This window comes from Accipiter gentilis, chromosome 5, assembly GCF_929443795.1.
Source record: "Accipiter gentilis chromosome 5, bAccGen1.1, whole genome shotgun sequence".
Lineage (NCBI taxonomy): Eukaryota > Metazoa > Chordata > Aves > Accipitriformes > Accipitridae > Astur > Astur gentilis.
This window is the reverse complement of record NC_064884.1, coordinates 44,171,772-44,193,746: the sequence shown is the minus strand read 5'-3', so window position 1 is coordinate 44,193,746 and position 21,975 is coordinate 44,171,772. Positions and strand designations below refer to the sequence as shown.

Sequence of the window (21,975 nt, the reverse complement as noted above, 5' to 3'; positions counted from 1 at the left end):
GGTTTGCAGATATCCACGCAAGGACGTCACTCTCCAGGATGCCACACTATTAAACATAGAGGACCAGCACACCCACCTCCCCCTGCGTCGGAACCAGATCCCTGTTTGACGAAGTGCTTTCTCTAGTAGGTTTTAAATGACTCAAAATGCTCAGGGATAACCTCCACATCTGCCAGGAGCCTTCCAGAAGAAGTAGAACGACAGTTTGAAAATGGTTTTCATTTGTTCGTTTTCATCTCATTACTTCTAGATGCGCAACCTCTGGCTATTTCAAGGCTCAGAAAGCTTCATTAGCAGCTCGGTACAAACATCTGAAGAGTTCTTGTCCTCAACACTGCTCCCCAGTGGCAAGAGTCAACGATATTCTCTTCAATCCCTGCTCGGTTTCCCGATGGCAGAGCTCAAGTAACATTTCTGCATTTGGATTAGAGAAAAATACTCCAGCGTAACAGAGGATGTCATTTCTCTTCTGCAGGGCTGGGGGAAGCGTTCCTGTTCCCATCCAGTTTATCATCCACCATCTCGATTAACTACTATTTTTTTTTTTTTTTTTTTTGGCCATTGATGCTTTTCAATTATTCAAAGAGGAGCCCTACATTTTATACCTCTCCTGCCTGTGACTTTTCGTAATTTGATGGAATAATTGCAATCCTCTCTCCATCCCTTCCCAATTCACCCCATCAATTAACACATTTCCTCAAGTGATTTTAATAATTCAGTCTCAGAGACAAAGTCTAATGTATCACGTAGGAGCACGATGCAAAACCCAAACCCAAACTTAACCCAAAGCTCAGCTGATTTTTCTTGCCTGCGCTCTGCCCAACAAACTTCAACTGGGTTAAAAGCCCAGTCCTACGCTGAACCGCTCCTGCTTTGTTTATCATATTATTTTCCAAAAGCCTTCCAGGTCACTGGAATTTATTTCCCCAACTATTTCATGGGCTGTTGGGTTTTTTCCCCTGCTGTCTCCCAGTTTCTTTTGCCCATTGTCTTCCTGCACAGTTCAAGCTGCACGCGCCTACTGTACTCCCTCTTGCTGTGCACCCATCAGCACCCATCAGCACCACCACCAGCAGTTTTAAAGTTAACTTCAAACGTAACACAACACAAGAAACTAGAATTGCCAAGGCAAAATTTGCTGCAGCATGTGTCTGGAATTGCAGCCAAAGATCCAAGTGGGCAGCAGGTCAGAAAAAAAAAAAACAAAAAAAAAACACCCTCTGTAATTAAATGTCTTCATATTAGATTAACCAAAAAAAGTCATTAGAAATAAATGAGTTAAGTAATTCTGCAACACAAGTTAAATGGCAGTCATGAGAGAAAGAAAAACTGCATGGCCGAAGCTGACTGAAAAAGATAATTATTTTAGCAAAGCCTTTTGCAAGATAAATTGCACAGAAGTTGAGAAACCTTCTGAAATGAAGGTTTTAAAAAAAAAAAAAATCATCTTTGGCTGCTTCAAGGAAGTGGGGGGGGGGGGGGGGTGGAGAGAGAAAGAAAGAGGAAAAAAAAAGAAAAAGGAGAGAGATGGTATTGTGTCCTTAACAGCAGTTTGAGAACCAGAACAAAGCCAGAGAGAGTTTCAAAGCACAGCAGCTCTCCCCACTCTGCTGTTTGTTCTGCTCATAAGCAGACAAGCTGTTTCCTTTCATCTGGAAAAACTCACACAATAAGAAAAATACCTCAATAGAATCTGAGTCTGTAATAACAAAGCCCAAGGGGCAGCCAGAAAGAAATCTTTTGGCCAAGTAAAAAATATTTGGTGTTTGGATCCTCAGAGAGAGCTGACTGCTTCTGGGTGTAGGGCATACGTACATCCTACTGCTGCCGGAGGAGGTCAGGGGATTCATTGAGGTATTTCTCGTTCCCGTCTCTCCTTCCCACCCCGAGATGAAGGCTGCAACCCTCGTAGGTCAGCACAAAAGCGAGCAGAGGAAGCAGGAGCAAGGAGATAATAGGGAGAAAGAAGCACATGAAAGACTGCACACAGGGATGAAATGTCTCTCCGTAACCCCCTTGAGGAGGGGGAAGAGAAGGAATTAAAAAGCACGAGCACAGGGCCCAACCTAAATTCCGAATCCAGACCTGTGGTAGCTACGCTGTGGTTGAGAAGACCCAGTAAAAATGTCTCTCTGAAATACTGTTTTGATAAATATGCCATCTCCTTGTGGAATTCAAATCTCCAACTGTTCAACTGGCATGGACATCTCTGCAGTAACAACACATGCCACAGATTGTGAGTTAACTTGAATTACATTTCAGATCTGGGGAGGGGAGGATGTCAGTGGGAGGTTTATGAACAGTATGCTCTAGCTCTGATGTTGTTATAACCAGATGGCTTCAGCTGTATCATTTACAATAAAAAACAAACAAAAAAAAAAAGTGAAGTTGACAAATAAATCATTAATTCACCTGCAACTGGAACAATCTGAACAAGTTGCCTCCTTCGCGGATCTCGTTTCAGACCTTCCATGACAGTGTGCTCTACAACTGCACCTGGCTCTGCAGGAAGGGCTGGGACAGACAGGCCCCAGAACAGATTATTTTCCTGCAGGTATCTCCCCATCCTCCAGGGAAGGAGGCTGCCAAATGTGTATCGCTTTCCTGTAAATACCTCCCCAAAAAAGGCCAAGGACAGGCAGTATGAACACCCATTTACTTTGTTCTAGGCATGTCTGCTTCCCAGGGCAAGGCTGAGCCAGGGACACTCCTTGAGCAGTTGGGTCACTCTAATGTGACAAGGATAAAAGGTCTCATTCGGGTTTGAATATTTCAGTAAACAATGCAGTTACTGCAGCGTAATTAGACATCTCTGTGCCACACAGACAACTCCTGCAATTACATGGCAATGAACTTTTCATGCCTGTATGCAATTATAAGCTAGAAATGCTGGGTTTGAATTCTGACAGGGTAGTGAAGAGAATCTCGTTATGACTAAATGCTTTGCTTACCTAAAAGGAAACGCACGCTAAATCCAATATAAAAGGAATTAGTGGCGTTCAAGCAATAGATGTAATGTGGGAATTTATGAACCATGTAAAAGGAAGGCCTTACTATACAGACGGTTGTGTGTTTATGATGAGAGCCTCGGTGGGGGAACACAAAAAGGGGCATGGACCCTCTCATGAGTCACCATTTGATAAAAATAGGCAGCAGCTAGATTAAACACATGAGCGTATGAACGGAATTCTCCTTCACACAAGGGACAAGAGGCTGCGAGAGAAAGTATGATAACAGAATGAAAAATCAGAGACAACAGATAAGTAATCTATTTTCTAGACAAAACAGAGTTATTCTCTGTAATCCATTACGTGCCCTACCTGACCATCTTAAGGTCAGATCAATTTGCCACTGCCCTGGCACTGCGTATTTCAATCTAACCTCCCTGGAGATTTGGGGCTAATGATGACATAAATGGATGGTGTCTATCCTACCCAGACATCCTGCGTTGCACCTTAATGTTATAAAACAGATGGTGGCTTATACTATTCTCCCTTCCCACATCTAAACAGCTACAGGTAAAAGGAAGGACCACGGGTCAGATTCACACAGCTATTATTAAAACCCATGCTCTCTAGTATTTTGGCAATACCTGCTATGAGAAATAACACAGGTTTGCATTGCGATTTAGTGTGCAACATCCCTTAATAAATCCCATCTGAGTTCCAGGAACAGCATGTCACTATCAGTACATGGCAGCAGACTGAAAGTGAACCTTTTGGGAGCAGGTTTTAAACTGGGAAGTCTTGAAAATGAAACAAACAAAAAAAAGACAACAGATACCACACAGTACAAAATAGTAATTATTTATATTTTCAAAAAGAAAAAAAAAAAAAAAAAACGTTACCAGCTATTTTGAAACTTCTTCCCTGTAAGAAGAGTGACTAATAGAAAGGAACAGGACTGGCTCCTATACAGTCTGCAAGTCAGGTACAAACAGTTGTTAAGAATCATTTAGCAACTCAGGACAGGGACTTCTGACGCAGCGTTCATGAACAATAAAATTTCTCCTTTTTTTTTTTTTTTTTTTTTTTTTTTTTAAAAAAGGGGGAGGAGGGAAATAAAGCAGGGAAAAATGCCAAAAACATTTCCCACAATATCTAAAAACAGTAACTGTTGTTCTCATCAGAGAGCACGCTCCAGATCAAGGATTTTCTAGTCCTTTCAAAACCAATACAGACTTGCCAAAGGCTGCCTTCAGTCTATACACACCCTCCAGAACACACAGCCTTTCACTGTCCCCTTTCACTTCAACCTGTCATTTTATAAAAGGTGGGGTTTTTTTCTTTTTTTTTTTCTTTTTTTTTTTTTTTTTTTTTTTTTTGCAATTAACATACAAGTGCTACTAACAGAGAAACTGATCTTCTTGTTGCTGGATGGCAATAAGGAGTTACACAAACGTCCAGTTTTTAGCTCAGCTGGAAGGACTTAAATTTTCTTTTTTTGATATAAATACTACTGGAGCTCCCATCAGGTACTTCCTTTCCAGAACCTCACTGGAAATTCTTTTTAACCCTCCAACGCTCTCCAAAGCTAAAATGTCCTCTTGCTCCAGGCATCTGACGATTTGTTCTGTGCTGCCAGACGCAGAGACGTTGTTTTCCCCAGTACCACTGCTGGGTTTTTCCGACTTGGGTTGGTGCCTAAACCGAACCCTGTACTTAATTGACTCAGCCAAGTCGAAGGGAACACACAGACGATGCAGCGACAGGGATTCTTTAGGTTGAACAGCCCCAGAGCCCCAGGCCCACCCACCCCCCTCTCCCCAAGTTACTTGGTGCTGTTTTAAAAAGTCTGGGTGTCACGAAGCAGTCTCTTCCCCCCAACAACAGAGTAAAAGCTCCACAGATTTCGCTGTCTACCTGGTGGTCAAGGTTACAGCAGCAACAGCTGATGCTGCTTCCAGAAAAACATGGGGTGGTGTGACAGACAGGACTTTAGGATTGCTTCAGTCGCTTACGCGGGGGTCCCAGAAAGGGACACTGTGCAGAGGCCAAAGAGCGATATGCTTCAGCCACCAAATGGGGATGCGATACTACCATAGACTTCCAGCCCGATGTCTCCATGACGTCAGAAGCATGACTAGAAATAAGAGAGAATAAATTGGAAGTTATCAACTGGGGATAAAAAGGGTTAACTAAATAGATTCTTTCCACATGCCCGAGAAACCTGACATTTTTAGTGTACTGTTGTAGGATCATTCTCGATGTATGTTAAGGTATCTTTTGCAAACATTCCAAGCTTTGGCTCTGCTGGCACAATTGTATGCCCGACAGTCCTTCAACTTAAGGATGAAAGTTCAAATGTACATGATGCCAGGTGGAGGACAGCAGGAACACAATGCTCATCTACCCCGACTACTCAGCATGGAAGTATTTTAAATCAGTGTAGAAAGTACTGAGAAAAACTGTATTAACTGACAAATAGGACTAAAAATGTTTCCAGACATCAATGTAGTTGGTAATCATTTTACATCAACTGAAAGGTCTGTTATATTACAAGTTGCATATAGTCCCTCGATATCAGGGACTACCTGATATTCTACTACCTAGAAGTTCTTGTGATCTTAGGAAGAGACCCATAACGGCTCACAGAGACAGTCCTCCTGTACACTCTGACCAGTCCTAGCAGAACAAGACTAATCTGCCCTTAGGGCAATGCCACCCTGGGATGCCAGATAAATGAGGGATCACAATGGGAGAACTAAAAAACCAAAATTGTGGAGAATCTCCCCTGCATGTGACAGTTTACAAGTTGTGAACCCTATTGCTAATAAACACTTTCCTCTAGATTTGTTGCATCCTGGAACAAAAGTAAACTCACTAGTTAATGAAGTCCACTGCTTGAGTTTTCAGTTGATCAGCACTATGTAGGTCAGCTAGAATGAGGATCTCTGCTGCATTTTCCACAGACAGGTTACTGCACAGTGCATCCTCACACATCACCTTCAGACGTTCTAGAGCATACTGCAAAATACAAGCCGAAGTACAGTTACAAAGGAGAGAAAACACCTCATCAGGCCTGACACGAAGCCTTACTTGTGCTCCTTCACTCTTCAGCAACAAACTACTCTATTATGCTGAACAGACCTCTTTGCTTTGCTATATACATCTGAACTGTACTCAGAGAAGTAGTGACCAGCAAAAAAAAAAAAAAAAAAAAAAAAAGGAGAATCATGATGTGCCCACCCTGAGGAAAGCAATGGAGAGGAAACATACCCACCATAACTCATCCTGGCCTTCTTGTGTTACAGGCTTACTGGTGCTGTGCTCATGCTTTGAAATGAGAATTTCAGGTCACCTGTAATACTATCTCAGTTACTTCAAGGCACAGAACGCTACAGCTAAATCTTTATTCTCACTCTATTACTGCATGACAGTATTACCTAGGTTCAGTGGGAAGACCTATCTAACAGTGAATGCTCCATAGGTGTTCCAGTGATGTTTAGGCAGTTTTCACTCAATTTCTTTGCCATTAATGACCTGCACATTAAGATCAGCCTAGCTCAAGTACATGCTACTACTAGTTTAACGCTACAGAGTTAAACAAATGTCCCTGATTTCTTGCGGCTACTCAGCTGCAAATGAAACATCACAGCATGTCTGTAATGCCCTGGCAAAAAGCTCTATTCTAACTTCACATTCTCAATCTAAGAATTTCTACCATTCAGTTGTGCATTTGTCTCAACATTTTTTAGATCCACAGGGTTGGGCCATGTCAATGGTTTGCAAAATTCAAAGGATATGCTTAGAAGAAGAGTGCTATCTAATAAATTTCACACTCTACTTTCTGCAGCACTTCAGTCAGTATTGAAACATGCAGACACAGCCAAGACTTTCAAAAGCAACACAGTGGTCTTGGGCAGACTTCATAAAGGTCAATACTCAGACAACTATAAGCCACTTGTTATCAAGAAATGAAACCCAAACCCCAAACCTCAGTCTTTTAGAATACCATAGCTGGGAACTGCGAGACTGAGATACTTCTGAAAATCTTGGTATGTGTGATCTGATTATGGGGTTTGCAGCTCTTTGGATGAAACAAACTGATATTTCTGAATATTTCTGAATATTCTAGATCCCATGATTACATTTCACAGGGATTAGGAGAGTAGTCAGTTCTAATGCAGTTCTTCTATGAGTAATAACATTAACACTACATAAACTGTACTAAAGATTAAATACAGCTAAGACTTCTTTACTTTATGACTTCAAATTGAGTGACATTTCTAAAAAAAACCAAAACCCAAAAAACCACCACACTTTACAATTGTTATTTTTTTTTTTTTAAATCTGACTGATTAACTGCATTTGAGAGTATCCTTCATATTGTTTATAAGGTTTTTTTAGACAACTTAGAAATGACATGATATACAGTATGTGAGGCCGCATTCAGAAAAGATAACAGATTTGTAAGGACTGCTCTGTCAACCTGCACAGGGAGCTGGTAACAAGCTAATCTGCATGACGACAGGAGGGCTTGCCATATGATAAGCACTATTACTATAAATTGATTTTATGTTCTGATTGAGATTTTCCTCCCATTATGATTAAATTTAAATGAATAATTTTAGATTATAAAAACATTTTTTCACTTAAGACTCAGTGATAATAATTACTTCAATTGAGGCATGGCACTCATAACCAGGACAGTTTTCTCCCACCAGAACGTCTGAGAAGACAAATCAAATTTACTTGCTTAATCTGTATCAGTAACTAAAACAGTTTCAAATGAGGGGCAAACCATTAGTTTATATTATTGTCTGTCAGTAGCTTAAAATGCAGCAAATGAAGCTTAAAATTATTCCTTTTGTAAATTGAATATTCTCCTCCACGCATGTACATTTTTACTTCGATTTTCACTACAAAAAGCTCAGCTTCTAATTACTCTCAGGTACCAAGATTTCCCCTTCCCCCCCGTTCTTAATTACACTTTTAAAAAAAACCACCCTACCTAATAGCATACTTACCCAAGAGGCTGAAATAGTATCTCCTGGGTTGAGAAGACGTGCTTTGTTTTGGTTTTGGTCTAATTACATATTTTCCCCAAGAGACAGGAGGAACTCAGAAGAAGCTGTTTCAGTCTCTTGAGTAAATATTAGATGTTTTATGTGCTTTCATGAAAGATTTTTTATTTCTGCTTTTAAAAGACACACAATGAGTTTAAAAGGAAAAAACCCTACACTAAAAGCCAGGAAACTCAAAGTTAAAGCCTACTCTGTCCTTAATGTACTGCTTCTTACTTACACTTGTCTCAGTTAAAGATGGTATGTGAGCTCTCAATCAATACTCTTTAAATATTGAATAATATATGTGGCAATGATTATAATCAGGCCAAGAATCTCCTTGCATTATTTCCCATTTTAATTCTAGTTGCAGTGACCTAACAATGGCATATGGAGCATTTCACCTCTAAAATCAGCATTTTTGATGAAGCCTAGGTCCGCAGTGACAGGGAATTTGATGGCCATGTGGTGGTTGCGTGGAACAAGGTTACATGCATCCACATCTTAAAAGCCACCACCCTAACTGGCACCCACAAGAGAATCCAAGGACTGAAGAAGCATGGAGACTGAACTACGCTCTCACCCCTAGAGGTGGTCCCTCCAGGTCAGAGTTGAGGCACATTGGCAGGGCAGTGTGGAGAATCTTGCACTGCTGCTACCCGTGCTGAACCTGTTCGATGGATAAATTCAGGACTTTAGTCTCCAGTGCTGTCAAACTGGCATCTTTCACCAGCACTAAGTTCACTTTTAAGAGAAAAAAGAAAAAGGAAATAAAATTTTCATTATATATTACGAATTTTCACTGGTTAATACGGCTCACTGGCCAGCAGAGCACTCTTCTGTCCTTGGTGCTGCAAAGGGAAGGAGGCAGCGGCTGTCTGGCTGGCAAGGCCACAGGGCTGCGCCTGCTACACGGGGACTACCAGCAGCCTTCCAGTCAGACCATCCCCGACACCTCCCTGGCAAGGACCCTGCAAAACCACAGATGGGTTAGGCAATAGGGCTTCCTCCAGTGCACCCCTTCTCTCCACAAACAGCAGGGACTGCCACTGCAAAAAGAAAATAAACAACAGGACCTTCCCACTCTTGGCTATCCATCACTTTAGAGCATCTCTTGAAGCTGCTGGTACCAGCCAGACCAGAAGGAGAAGCAGGCCCTGTTTGCCAAGACAGAACACTACTTTTGAGATTTGGTAATAATCACACTAAAAAAAATAAAAATAAAAAAAGATATCGCCAGGTCCACCTTTAAATTTTCTTCACACCCCCAGCTCTTATGCTAGATTATGCTGAATAGAGATGTCCTCTGAAATTTTAAGAAAATGCTTAAAAATGAGCAGTAGAGACATAAATTCCTGACTGTTATATGTTAAGATATGTATCTATACAGCTATAGGTATCTTATATGTATATCCTATCTTATAGGTATCTTATACTACATCCAGGTTTACCTGTAAGACACAACTAATTCAAAGAAACTGCCCAACCACAATGATCACATGAAAAGCTTACTGCAGCATTGTGTAAAGCAAGGCACATGTCATTCCTGGTTCTCTGAACACCCATAAATCCCCACTGTACCTTGTCAGCAGCTGCCAGCAAATCATCAGCCATTTTGTCAAGATTTGGTGCCTTCCCCGTGTAAATAAAGCACATCATTTCCTTAAAAACTTCAGGCTCCACATCATTGATTTCAACCCGATTCTGTATCAGAAAAATGAAGCTTATTAAGATCCTGAGAAGAGGCTAAAGGCTTCCTTCTACCCAAGCTCTTTCGCTATTCAGAAATTTGCTACACAGATAAACTATTTAGAATGTGTACTACTTGCAAAAAAGAAAAAAAGAAAAAAAACCCAAAAAAACAAAAGACAAATATGTAGATGGAGTAAGAAGAATTCTAAGTCGTATTTCACATTCTCTACTTCTCCCTATCCCACCCCAGACTCTTTCCCCAAGAGTAACAAAGGTAACAATTGCCTCCTTGATCCCTTTCTTCCTCCCTTCAGGACAGCTGAAGTAAAGACCTGCATCTAATGTGAGAAAAACAGTTAAAAGGTGACAATAGTCACAAACACTACCCAAGAAAGTTATCTGACCAGTGATGCTAGGAGTTGACTAGAGAACTATTCACCTAGCTGGAGAAGTTCTCCCTTCAGGAACTTACCTTTTTACTCTCTTCCATCTCATGCTCAAACATGGCACTGAAAACCGGGGAACGCGCTATGGCAGTGGGGAAAATAAAACACAGTTAGAAATGCTCTTTTACTCTTCAGGATGAGCTAAGTGTTACCTGCTACTTAATGCAGGAAAAACTCTTCTATAGCAGATAGGGCAAATTGGGTACAACTGGTAAAGAAGTATAGGTTGTGACATAATGTAATGTGGCTGATGCAGCTTCAACTGGATACGGGAGAATTTATTAACGTCCTTTCAACCAAGGCTGAAGAGTACATGAGTGGTAAGGTATGTTTCTTGACTTTACAAGAAAGTATTCCTCTGGAAATGAGCGAACTTCTCCTTACAAATGCTTTAGGAATACGTTATAGTATACTACAGTCACAAAAGATTCCTCCTACCATCCTTGCCATGGCCAGAAGTAGGCAATTAAAAATGGAGCAAATACTTCCTTTCCCTATAATAGTTCACAAAATGGTCTTTTATTACAGCTCTGCAGTTAATCAAAAGAGCTGCAGAACCCTCCTTTAAAGACGAAGTAACTCAAAAAAACCCACTTGCCATCATGTTGTTGTGTCCTATCCCGCTAAGGCCCATCCAAATCAATACCGACCTGCTAGTATGGCCTTGTGAGCCTGGAATTCCTGGCCTGCAACGCACAGACAGCAGTCCGTGAAGCGCGAATTCTCCCAGAGTCCTCCCAACTCATCTGCCAAGCGGCACTCTGGTACCTTCACCATGTTCATAGTGTTCTGGCCGGAGATATTGACAGAGTCCTGTACCACACTCACCTGCAGGGGAAAAGAAAGCAAACAACCCAAAACCTCAAAAACCCAAGCACTGGAAAAACTAATGTCCCTACAGTAAGTTTTTATTTCCAGGGCAGGTGAAGCAAAATGCAAAGCAAAACCCACACCTCTCCAGAAGAATCACTGTATGATTAAAAATGTCTCAATTTTAAAAGCATCCTTTCTACTCTGCCTTAACCCTGTTCTCTGCTACTCCAGAGTTTCTATCCCAAGTCCTAAATCACACCAGCAGATTTTCTTTTCGACCCCAAATTAACAGCACTTCTATGCAATTTAATCATAACTTTATTAGATAGTTTCCTAAGGAAGTGGAACCTTATTTTTCTGCTTTTACAGACACCACACCTGACCTAGTTTTTTTCCTTCTATCAACACTCTGAAACCCTCCCCAATCAATAATGCAATACAGACAGCAGTACAAATGAAAATGAAGTATACAGAGAGCTTCTATAACCAAGCACTGCATCCACACATGTATGCAAGGGCAGTGTGTCTGCCCCCCACAAATGTCCTGCTGCTTCTGGTTCTAAATTTCTTTGAGAGTTCAATGCTTCAATCAAATTACAAAATAAAATAAAAACCCCTAAACACTAAGTTTAAAAGAGCAGCTTTACATCAAGTAATTAGGAAGATTTGGGGAAGGCAGACAGATTCCTTATCACCTGCTCTAAAGCAGACATGGTTAGGCAGGGACCATACATAGCCATACTGGCTGATGAATAACCTACACAAAGGGAACTGTTAAGAGCCTATTCAGCACCAAACCATTATTGTTAAACACACAGTAAATCATACGCCTTCTACAGCAGACTCCAATTAGAAAAGATCAGAGTGACTAATACTACCCCCGCTATAACAAAGAATAAAGGAAGAAGCTGATTGACAGGGAAGCATACATGAGACTATTCCCTAAATTTGCAGTCAAGTCCAAGTTAAATTTCAGTTCTATTAATAACCAGTGGCCAAAGAAGAAAAACGGACAGCAAAAGAAGCTTCACAGTTACGTAAAAGGAGAAGTAAACTATGAAGTGAGAGAGATGACAGAAGCATCTTCTAAGGAAAAAAACCTGCTGACAGCACATACACCCACTCTTGAGAAACGTCCAGTGGGTTTCTGGTGGCAGACACATCTTGTATAAACTATACAACACTCAAAACCAATATCAGATACTGCTTGCCAAATGACACTAATGATTAGCCAGAGCAAATGTGAGGAAGCTAATATTCTTCATCACTAATTTGACAGCTACATCATCTTTTTGCCCTGTGACATCTAGACCAGCAACATGGACTCAAGGATGGATGAAAACTCACCAGATTCATTAAAAAAGGAATTCTAAGATGTAGATCCCTTGCTGAAAAAGACTTGCTATGTCTCAACTCAACGAATAAATCCTCTTCACATATGAAAGTCCAGTTACTAGCATGAAAATCTATTACATTGCTTTTTACATAAGAGGTTTAGACTGGTAGATTCCAAGTGGTGACAAGTCTTAGAGGTCAAAATAGATAAGGTTTTGCTTAAGCTATTTTCAACATCTTACCAAAGGAACCAATGCTACCTAGCTTAGGAGAGAGCTATTACCATAACTTCGGGAACACCGTTCTTTTTGGAGATTTACTGGAATAATATTTTCCTATGATGTAGGAATATAATTTAAACAGCAAAAAGTAATGCAGTTGGGATATGAACAATCAACCCCACCTGCAAAGCCAAGGTTCAAAAATCCCCAAACTGACAACTAAATGAGGGCTGATTTGAAATGCTTAACAAGGAACATCATTCTCTGCCTTAACAGCATTTTCAGCAAGACATTATCTGTGTTCAGCACCGGACATGAACCGAGGGCAAAAGGCTTTTTTACCTTTTAACTTTAATAAAGCAATGAGAAGGTGCAACAGAAACACCCAGCAACCTTCCACTCCAACACATCCCCACATAACAAGCATCTCAACATCCAGTATTGCTAACTCCTTAGAGAGTTTCTACATTCAGAACATGCTTGCTGAAAGTACAGATGTGAGCAGCATCACTTGGCACCTGTGGCCAGCAGGGAAGCATTAGGAGAGCATATGGCAACCTGGTTTACATGCTAAGAGACTTACAAGCTCAGGGAAGGAAGGGAAAGGGGGAAAAAAAAAAAAAATGGAGGAGGGAAAAAAAACAAACCCAAAACCAAGCTGTTGAAAGTTGTCACCAAACTGTTTCCAGACAGCAAAACCTTCCCTCTGATATCACTAAACTTAAGATTTCTTACATGCGAGACTGTAGAATAAACCAAAAGAAAAAACAGAAGATATCAAGGCCAGGTGAAGCCAGCAGCAAGTTTCATCTTCATCCAGAACAAACAAAAACACTGAGCTGAAGCTTTTGAAGGGTATAATTCAGTACTGAGTGGAGTGACTTGAATTAGTACTAGTTGCCAAGACTACTGGTGGATCTCAGATTTATCCACCTTGCACCTTGCAAATTCCCTTCTCAGACATTAATTTTTGAGTTTCACTCCACAATTGTAAGTTTTCTGGCTCTTTTATCATGAAGAAAAGAGTAATTGCCAGGCTTAAAGAGGTGTCATCCAAGACACTCTCCTCTTCTCCTCCCATATTGCTACAAGTATTAAAGAAGGGCTTCCTCCATGACAGTAATAATTTATGCTACTGATTGAATACACATCCTTTAGGAGCTGTTTGTTAATTTAAACATATGCATGCTTATGATGGCCAAACAAAATCCCAAACAAACAAAACCCCAGCTGTTGAACAACTTTGACTGAAGCATTTCTTTCACTCCTGAAAGAAAACACAGCAAAAGAAAAGACTCCCATAAAAACACTGCAGGAGATCCAAAGAGAGAACAACTTGTTCTACCTGTCTTCTGGCAAAAATCACAGCTACAGGAGGTATTCTGCAGTTAAAAAGACAATGGAAATAAGAAAGCAGAAGCTCTGAAGACACTGACTTAGAGAGTTTAAAAATTTGCTCATTAAGGTTTCTAAACTTAAATATCTAATTTTAGAAATAACCGTCGGCATCTTTGTCTGAAATTAGTATTAGTGAAATAATTTTGTAAGCAGTTGTAGAAAAATACAAACACAATGAACAGAAAAATTGTGGTTACTATAAAATTCCTTTTTCTTAAATTTGTCTTTCTCTTGGCTGTATAGACACACTTAGGAAAATAAAGAAAACTCTTATTTGTTCAGTAGACAAGTAATAGGCGGGCCAGTTTCCACTACAGAGCTAGTGCTGGTTATTATCCCAAGTGAGTTTCAAATTAAGGAGTACAAACAGATGGATGATAACTCTAAATCAGAAGTGAAATGATAATCAAACATGCTTAATTCCTATCATCATCACAGGTAAAAGACAAATATAAAGTAACAAAAAATAAATGGAAGTGAAATGTGATGAATCACACACAGAAAAAGCCACTAGCCACACAGGTGCACGCACACACACACACACGAACAAATAAAATCTAAGTGCCGTATAAACATCCAGTATTTCTCCTGACACCTCTGACTCCTTAAAAGCAATGATGAAAAATAAGGTCACATCTACCTTAAGCTAATGGAACTGCTATTCTTTCAGCTGCACAGGAAGACTTACCTCACAGAAGAGAGTGAGTTTGTCATCTGGAAGAAGTCCATTGGCCTCATCCAGAAGAAAGTCTCTTCTAATAAATTTTTTGAATCCCCAGTCCTTGCCTTGTACAAATCGATATGCTCGCTGGCTCTCTGAAAGAAAGATACAGCGCTTCAAACACCAGCTGAGTGACTCGCTTGATCAAACAGCAAAAGACAAACAACTGAACCATCAGACAGAAAGAGTTTTTACACACCCATTGCTTTTGTTTCTTCTCCTTTAGCATTCAGGATGGAGAATTTGAACTTTGCTCGAACTTCACTTTTTGGACAGCTCACCAGCAACAGATAGAGGGATAGATAATCTTTACTTTCTTCATCCAAGCCTTTAGGGTTCACACGTAAACACCTGTAGAAGCAGGCATCTGAATGAGATGTCAGGAACAGTTTTTGGCAGGTCATTCATAGCTTTCAAAGGAAGGGCACTGTAGAATTTTCACAATAAATGTACAGCAAACAAGTTCTGTTTAACAGCCACTGAACCACAAGGAAATAATAGACAGGTAAAGAGAGTGTAACTGTGTGTTACAGTCAGCCTCCTGCTATATCTCCAAGACAGATAATAATATACAGGCTGTAACTGTGGGCAAACCAATTAAAAAAAACACAGGAGAAAAGAGGAGGGGCGTATGGTTTAAATTTCTGAAAAGCACCCTGGATGGCAAACTTTCACAAAGGGAAAGTGAAAGGAGGAGTAGAATGGAGGCAATGGATTTGAGGAAGTGCAACAAATTCAGAGAAATGAAATTCCACAGGAAGTAACTGAAAGAAAAAATGGATTTCTGGAAGGCTGGTAGTTTCTCAAGAACATAATACTAGGGCAAAAAGAGAAAACTACTCCTGTATGAAGAAAAGGTAGTAAGAGCAGGAAGAGGCTAACTCATAAGCACTTCCATGACCTGAAACTTGACACAGAATCTAACAAGAAGCAAAATCTAGGCCAAATGACTAACAGCTCAAACACACAAGGACAAAAAAAAAAATCAGAAAGATCTAGACATTACAATGAGATCTGACTAGCAAAGGTTATAAAGGTAAGTAATTTAATAACAAAAAGCAGTCCAAGGAAAGCACAGGTCTGCCACCCAAAGGAAGGGAACACAAACTGTATCACATACACACATGCTATATTATTTAGTGGCTGATTTGGCGCAATCTATAGAAAGGAGTTTTAAAGAAAAATGTTAGAACACTTAATATCAGCAACAAGGGATAAAGTAAGGAACCAGGTGTCCATGGATCTACTAGGTCAGACACGACTCTTAGCAGATACACATTCCGACCAAAGTCCACTCTGAGTTACTAGAAATTACTTGAGAACTCAGGGAAGATAAGAAAGGATTTAAAGGAAAGGAAAAGGGCAAAAAACCCGTCATCTTTAAGAAGCAGGAAGTCCTGGGCAGAAGGGAGTTATAGAACACAGCAATGATCGAAATAACAATGTTAAGTCTCCAAATTCATGAAAAGTTGCCATAAAGAGAAAGGTAATACAGTAGCAATAGTCTTAAATTGCAGGATTTAAAGTGCAGGCAAAAATTATCTTTTTAACAACGTGGAGTATTAGGGACTGAAACCGAGGCTGAAATAGAGCTTGAATACACTGGCTGTGGACTTTCATTGGCTTATAAGAATTTCTTAAGATAAACATCAGTCAAAAAACCCCCAACTTAAGACATTAATAATCCTCCACGGCACATCTCTGCTTCAAGGCAGGATGTAGTCTCCCTTCCAGCTATGGCTTCTATTACTTCTGATGTTTTCCATTATCAGAGAAACACTGCAAACAGCCAGATCCTCACATTTGCTTTGTGTGTCCAAACACTGTGCTGAAGCAACAATACTTTCTCCCTGTGCATATGTTGTACATCCAAGGAAGCAAGAACTCGTGTGCAGTACAAGTATTTTTTAAAAATATATTTCCTTTGGTTTTGGCACCCAATCTGGGGCATGAGGAATTTGAGATAAGGATAGTAATTGGGAGAGGTAACAAGCAAAACATGGACTGAACACAGCTAGAGAGTGAGGAGTGGAATGACTGTGGGGAATTTATGATGTTGTAATTGTGGTGAAGGGTCAAGGGGTGGATTGTGTGTAAACTGTCCGCTTTTTGTTGGTGTTGTGATGATGTTGTTTTGATATTGGTGTGGAGAATTCTTCTTTGTTGATATAAGTGAAGTTTGTGAAGATTGTGTGAACAACGTGGATTTTAATAATAATTCTTAAATATGTGATGCACAGAGGTAAGGAGTAGAATGTATTAGGTTTGCACGGCAATGTTTTGGTAGCGGGGAGGCTACAGGGGTGGCTTCTGTGAGAAGCTGCTAGAAGCTTCCCCTATGTCTGATGGAGCCAATGCCAGCCAGCTCCAAGATGGACCTGCTGCTGGCCAAGGCCGAGCCCATCAGTGATGGTGGAAGCACCTCTGTGATAACATATTAAAGAAAGGGAAAAAAGTTGCTGCGGAACAGAAACTGCAGCCAGAGAGAGGAGTGAGAACAGGTGAGAAAATCAACTCTGCAAACACCAAGGTCAGTGAAGAAGAGCAGGAGGAGGTGCTCCAGGCACCAGAGCAGATTCCCCTGCAGCCTGTGGTGAAGACCACGGTGAGGCAGGCTGTCCCCCTGCAGCCCATGGAGGTCCACAGTGGAGCAGATATCCACCTGCAGCCTGTGGAGGGCCCCACGTTGGAGCAGCTGGATGCCTGAAGGAGGCTGTGACCCTGTGGGAAGCCCACACTGGAGCAGGCTCCTGGCAGGACCTGCAGATCCCTGGAGAGAGAAGCCTACACTGGAGCAGGTCTGCTGGCAGGACTTGTGACCCCGTGGGGGACCCACACTGGAGCAGTCTGTGCCTGAAGGACTGCAGCCTGTGGAAGCGACCTATGGAGCAGTTAATGAAGAACTGCAGCCCATGGGAAGGACTCACATCAGAGAAGTTCGTGGAGGACTGTCTCCCATGGGAGTAACTCCACACCGGAGGAGGGGAAGAGCGAGGAGTCCTCCCTCTGAGGAGTAAGGAGTGGCAGAGGCAACGTGTGATGAACTGACCCCAGCCCCCATTCCCTGTCCGCCTGTGCCGCTGCAGAGGACGTAGAGAAATCAGGAGTGAAGTTGTGCCCAGGAAGAAGGGAGGGGTGAGGGGGAAGGTGTTTTAAGATTTGGTTGTATTTCTAAGTTGATTGGTAATAAATTTAATTTTCCCCAAGTCAAGTCTGTTTTGCCCATGATGGTAATTGGCAAGTGATCTCTCCCTGTCCTTATCTCAACCCACGAGCCTTTTGTTATATTTTCTCTCCCCTGTCCAGCTGAGGAGAGGAGTGATAGAGCAGCTTTGGTGGGCACCTGGCATCCAGCCAGGGTCAACCCACCTCACACACCAAATTCTTTCTCACAGTTGTACAAACAGGGTGAACCTCTCTGCTCTATGTCTTACCATTTGAGTTTATCATTGGCTCCAGATGAAAAGGTTGAGCTTTTGATGACCTCACCCATTTCTTCTCGGCAGAAGCTAAAGTTGTTTATGGTCCACATGTAGGAAAACTTCACCACCTTGATCTTAAGACAGAGGACAATAGGTAATTTAGGGTCATGCTCATTCACCTCCTCCATCTTAAAGGCAAACACTGAAAACCTGGAAGTTTTACTGAGTCACTTGCATGACAAATGACCCCCAAGCACAAGACAAGAGTCTGGAAACGGCTGGCAGTGGCAGCTGGACCTCTCCAACTGCCTCCTCCAAACTTCCGCCAAGCGCCAAGCACAACATTCTACTATTGCCTTGGTGAATGCTCGCTGTTAGCAAGCAAGACATCACCTGAAAATCCAGACTCTAAACTTGTTTTGATTAAACTTCTTACCACAGGTTCTCATCGCGTTACATTAAAAGTATCTCAGCACAGTGTGGATTTACCTGAGTGTAGCACCAGCTCTCTGCTACAGGTCCACTCGACATTTCTGCCGGAGGAGGAGGACTCGGCACCCTTGACATCGCCAGTTTGAATATTAAACAGAATTTCACAACTCAGCAGAAGAAATGTATAATTGATCTTCACCCTGTCCGTCCCCAAAAAGAGAAAAAAAACCCCAAACTAAGAACAAAAAATTTCAGGAGTGCTGTTAAACCTCATGGGACACAATTTAAAGCCATCACGCTTTCTCCCTCCCCCCTAGCACCTTCAAAATATGCTACATTTCAACATTTTAAAGTGTTACCATATGTTTTCTGAAGAAGGGATATACCACCTCCACTCATTCTTTCAATATGCAGCTCCTTATAGGAATAAGCCTAGCATATCATTTCCTTTAAGGAGTCCAAGACTCAAATAGGAGGCCACCCCACTTGACTTGGGATTTACTACTTTACCCTGAGGCTACCATTTCAACTCACTACTTACTCCCTATTTTCATTTTGAGAGTCTCAGACTATCAGAGATAAATTTGACAAATTAAGTTCTTAATCTGAAAAAGCTACAGGTACCAACATGCAACCCGAACTCAGCAGCAAAACAAAACCCTAGGTTCAGAGTGTCTCCAGTAACATCAACAGAATAATTTCCTATAGCTTAAACCCTCTCCTGAAGCCTTACTATTAGAGAAGGTGTTGGTAATGACTTCTCCTTCAAACCGAATCCCTTTGGCCAGAAGGAAATTCTCATTGCCTTTATATGCTAGTGAAGTTCCCAACTCCTAAGTGCCAAGTCAAACTGTGATCTGCAGAGAACATATGCAGTTAAAACCAATGCAACACACCTGAATGAATACACAGGCAGAACTGATAAAACAGGCACCCAGTTACCAGAGGGGAGGTTTTAAAACAAAATAGAAAATAATCAACCCATCTCTGACTTCAGAGTCCTGATCCCTAAGGCAGATACACAAAATATCTTTCAAAGATGAGCTTGGAAACTAGGATTCATAACTTTGGCAGATATAATAGCATCACATGCCTTACAGTTTAGCCTTCTGCTAAACACTTTCTGTGGTACTTATCTGCCTTCCTCTTACTGCACAGGATAGCCAGTGAACCACAAGAACTCCATTACTGTTAGTTTTGAACTTGAAAGGATAAAAAAAAAAAAAAAAAAAAAAAGTAAAAGACGTAGAATTGTTATCTTGCGATATGAATTGCTTTAAATACAAAGGCTAATATGGAGGGTTGTTGGGGGAGAAAGGGTAAAGCACAGACTCACACTCTTGAAGAAGGCCAAGTCATTAGTTGTTGAAAAGGAAATGGTGGAAAGCATAGAGAACATATACCTAAAAAGCCCACATCTCAAAACAGGAGAATGTTCACAAAAAGCACATCAACATATATGCACATAATTCCCCACAAACTGCTATCAACATAATTTGGAGTCTTTAAGCACAGTTGCAGGGCAGGTCTGGATTTGAGTGCAGCGTCCAGCTGCAGACCAGACCTCTCCCAAGCAAGGCTCACATCAGCCTCCACTCCAGTTTACGGCTTTGTACTTGGGTTTTGAGTTCTATGCACCTTCAGAAAGTACCTGGAAATACTGGTACACAAGCGCTATTTAACTGTAAAACAAGAGTGGGGTTTTTTTTCAGGTTTAATTTCCTTTAAAAAAGCACAAGTGGGCCCATGTAAACACTGAAAAAGAGATACTGGCTATCAGGAGCTAAGAAATAAGTATTTCACCCTGCAGAGATGCACACTTAACTCAATGGAAATTTTTGCTCCTGAGCTTTGCTCCGGGAAATACAACTACAGCTGACTCCGTAAGATCTGAACTGCAGACAACTAGCACTAATGCAAAACTGCATGCTCTCAGATCAAACTGTCTTACAAACTTCTTGCATTTGCAGTTTGTGCTGTGCACATGGAATGAGGAAAAAAAAAAGTTTTAAAATATTTATTTTAAAATCAACATTTTAAAAAGAAAGGGACATCAATATGCACTTTAGGTACTTGCTGCAGGTTTTATTAGACTAAAACTGAAATTACCATAATTCCTCCAAAGAAATTAAATTATACCATTCACGTCATTCACATTAAGCCACAATTAACAGACACTACTGTTGAATACTTCGCTAACTGCCCTTCCATGGGCAACATTCAGTCTTGCCACCGAGGACATCATTGCTTCACTGTCTCCAGTCACCCATCTTTGGGGGATAAAACCTGAAATTCCAGCACAAGCAGCAAGAAACACCTCCTCCTCTCCATGGCTGAGGGAATGACGCCTTTTTGCTAGTTTTAGTCTATGGGCAGGAGAGACCCAAGCTTTTTCCTTCCCCTCGGGGTTCACAGAAGCACTGCTCAACTCCACCCAGGCTTTTACATTGTTCTGTTCCCAGCTATTTTTCATTTAAATCATTCTAGTGATCTGTTTTATAGCACAGGCACAAACAACTGGGACACAAACTTGTGAGAGGAGAATAAGCAGCCAGGGAAAGGATGAAGTTTCTTAAGCTCACATCCTCACAGACAGCAACCTGTCTGCACACTGAGCAACAAGATGCTAAGTCTAATGAAAAGGTTTTACCGGAAGAAAGCACAACGAATAAATTAAACACAAGCATGGGACATGAAATTAGATTTTTTGGTTGTTGTTGTTAAACCTGTAGTTAGTTCCAGTGATTTTAGTTTTTAACTAATGCCTTTTTACTCAAACTACTTGCAACACGGAAGTATTCTGGTCTTTTTTAAAAACACTTCCTTATGCAGAGTGAGAAATAATGCAACTTTTATTTAAGAAGCATTAGAGGGGTGAAGAAAAGACATAAAAATAACTTAATTAAAATAACTTGAATTCTCTGAAACAGCGACACTATGGCCCTCCATACATCTCCCCATATTCCTGGTCAAATCAGAGGTGTGAATTAAACCTCAAGCCACAACAACCTACTCGTTCTTCCTCCTAAACAGGGATTTTGGGCACAGCCCATCACTGTGAGACACCCTAAAGCTCCATGTGAGGAATGGCCAGAGAGTCAGCAGCAGTGTCCGATCAGCATCTTCCTGGTGACTGTGAGGCCACAATGGTGTTCTCCTTGTCCGGCTTCAGAATAATTACAAGGAACAGATCCAGAACATTTCAGATAAGGAACCCATTTCCACATAAGGTATTTATCAACAATAAGCAGTTTTCTATAAGACGACTTCTACTTCTGGGTAAACTGAAGCAATTCAGTATGTCCACACATACTTTAGAGAAGTGGTTTAACACTAAAGGTACTTAAGCAGTTGAAAGACTCCAGTGGGTCCTTCTTGAAGACAAATTGGTAAATTTAGTGGTAACACCTCTCTTTATGGCATGAAAAAGAGGGACTAATGAGGAGGGAAAAAGGAGACAACAACAACTTTTTATGTTACAGTGGCACAT

The 21,975-nt window shown here is 41.0% G+C and overlaps 1 protein-coding gene across 3 annotated transcripts in view; it reads right to left on the bottom strand.

The window, feature by feature from the left end:
- Positions 1 to 3,780: 3,780 nt before the first annotated feature.
- SPOP (speckle type BTB/POZ protein) overlaps positions 3,781 to 21,975 on the bottom strand; it is a 30,772-nt gene continuing 12,577 nt past the window's right edge. For all 3 annotated transcript variants that reach the window (XM_049800220.1, XM_049800218.1, XM_049800219.1), the window contains 9 exons: positions 18,543 to 18,685; positions 18,066 to 18,187; positions 14,831 to 14,982; positions 14,599 to 14,726; positions 10,794 to 10,971; positions 10,170 to 10,225; positions 9,587 to 9,709; positions 5,824 to 5,966; positions 3,781 to 5,082 (listed from right to left, as the gene is read on the bottom strand). In XM_049800220.1, coding sequence (XP_049656177.1) covers positions 4,938 to 5,082; positions 5,824 to 5,966; positions 9,587 to 9,709; positions 10,170 to 10,225; positions 10,794 to 10,971; positions 14,599 to 14,726; positions 14,831 to 14,982; positions 18,066 to 18,187; positions 18,543 to 18,620 — 1,125 coding nt within the window. In that variant the 5' untranslated portion in view covers positions 18,621 to 18,685 and the 3' untranslated portion in view covers positions 3,781 to 4,937. The remainder of the gene's footprint in view (positions 5,083 to 5,823; positions 5,967 to 9,586; positions 9,710 to 10,169; positions 10,226 to 10,793; positions 10,972 to 14,598; positions 14,727 to 14,830; positions 14,983 to 18,065; positions 18,188 to 18,542; positions 18,686 to 21,975) is intronic.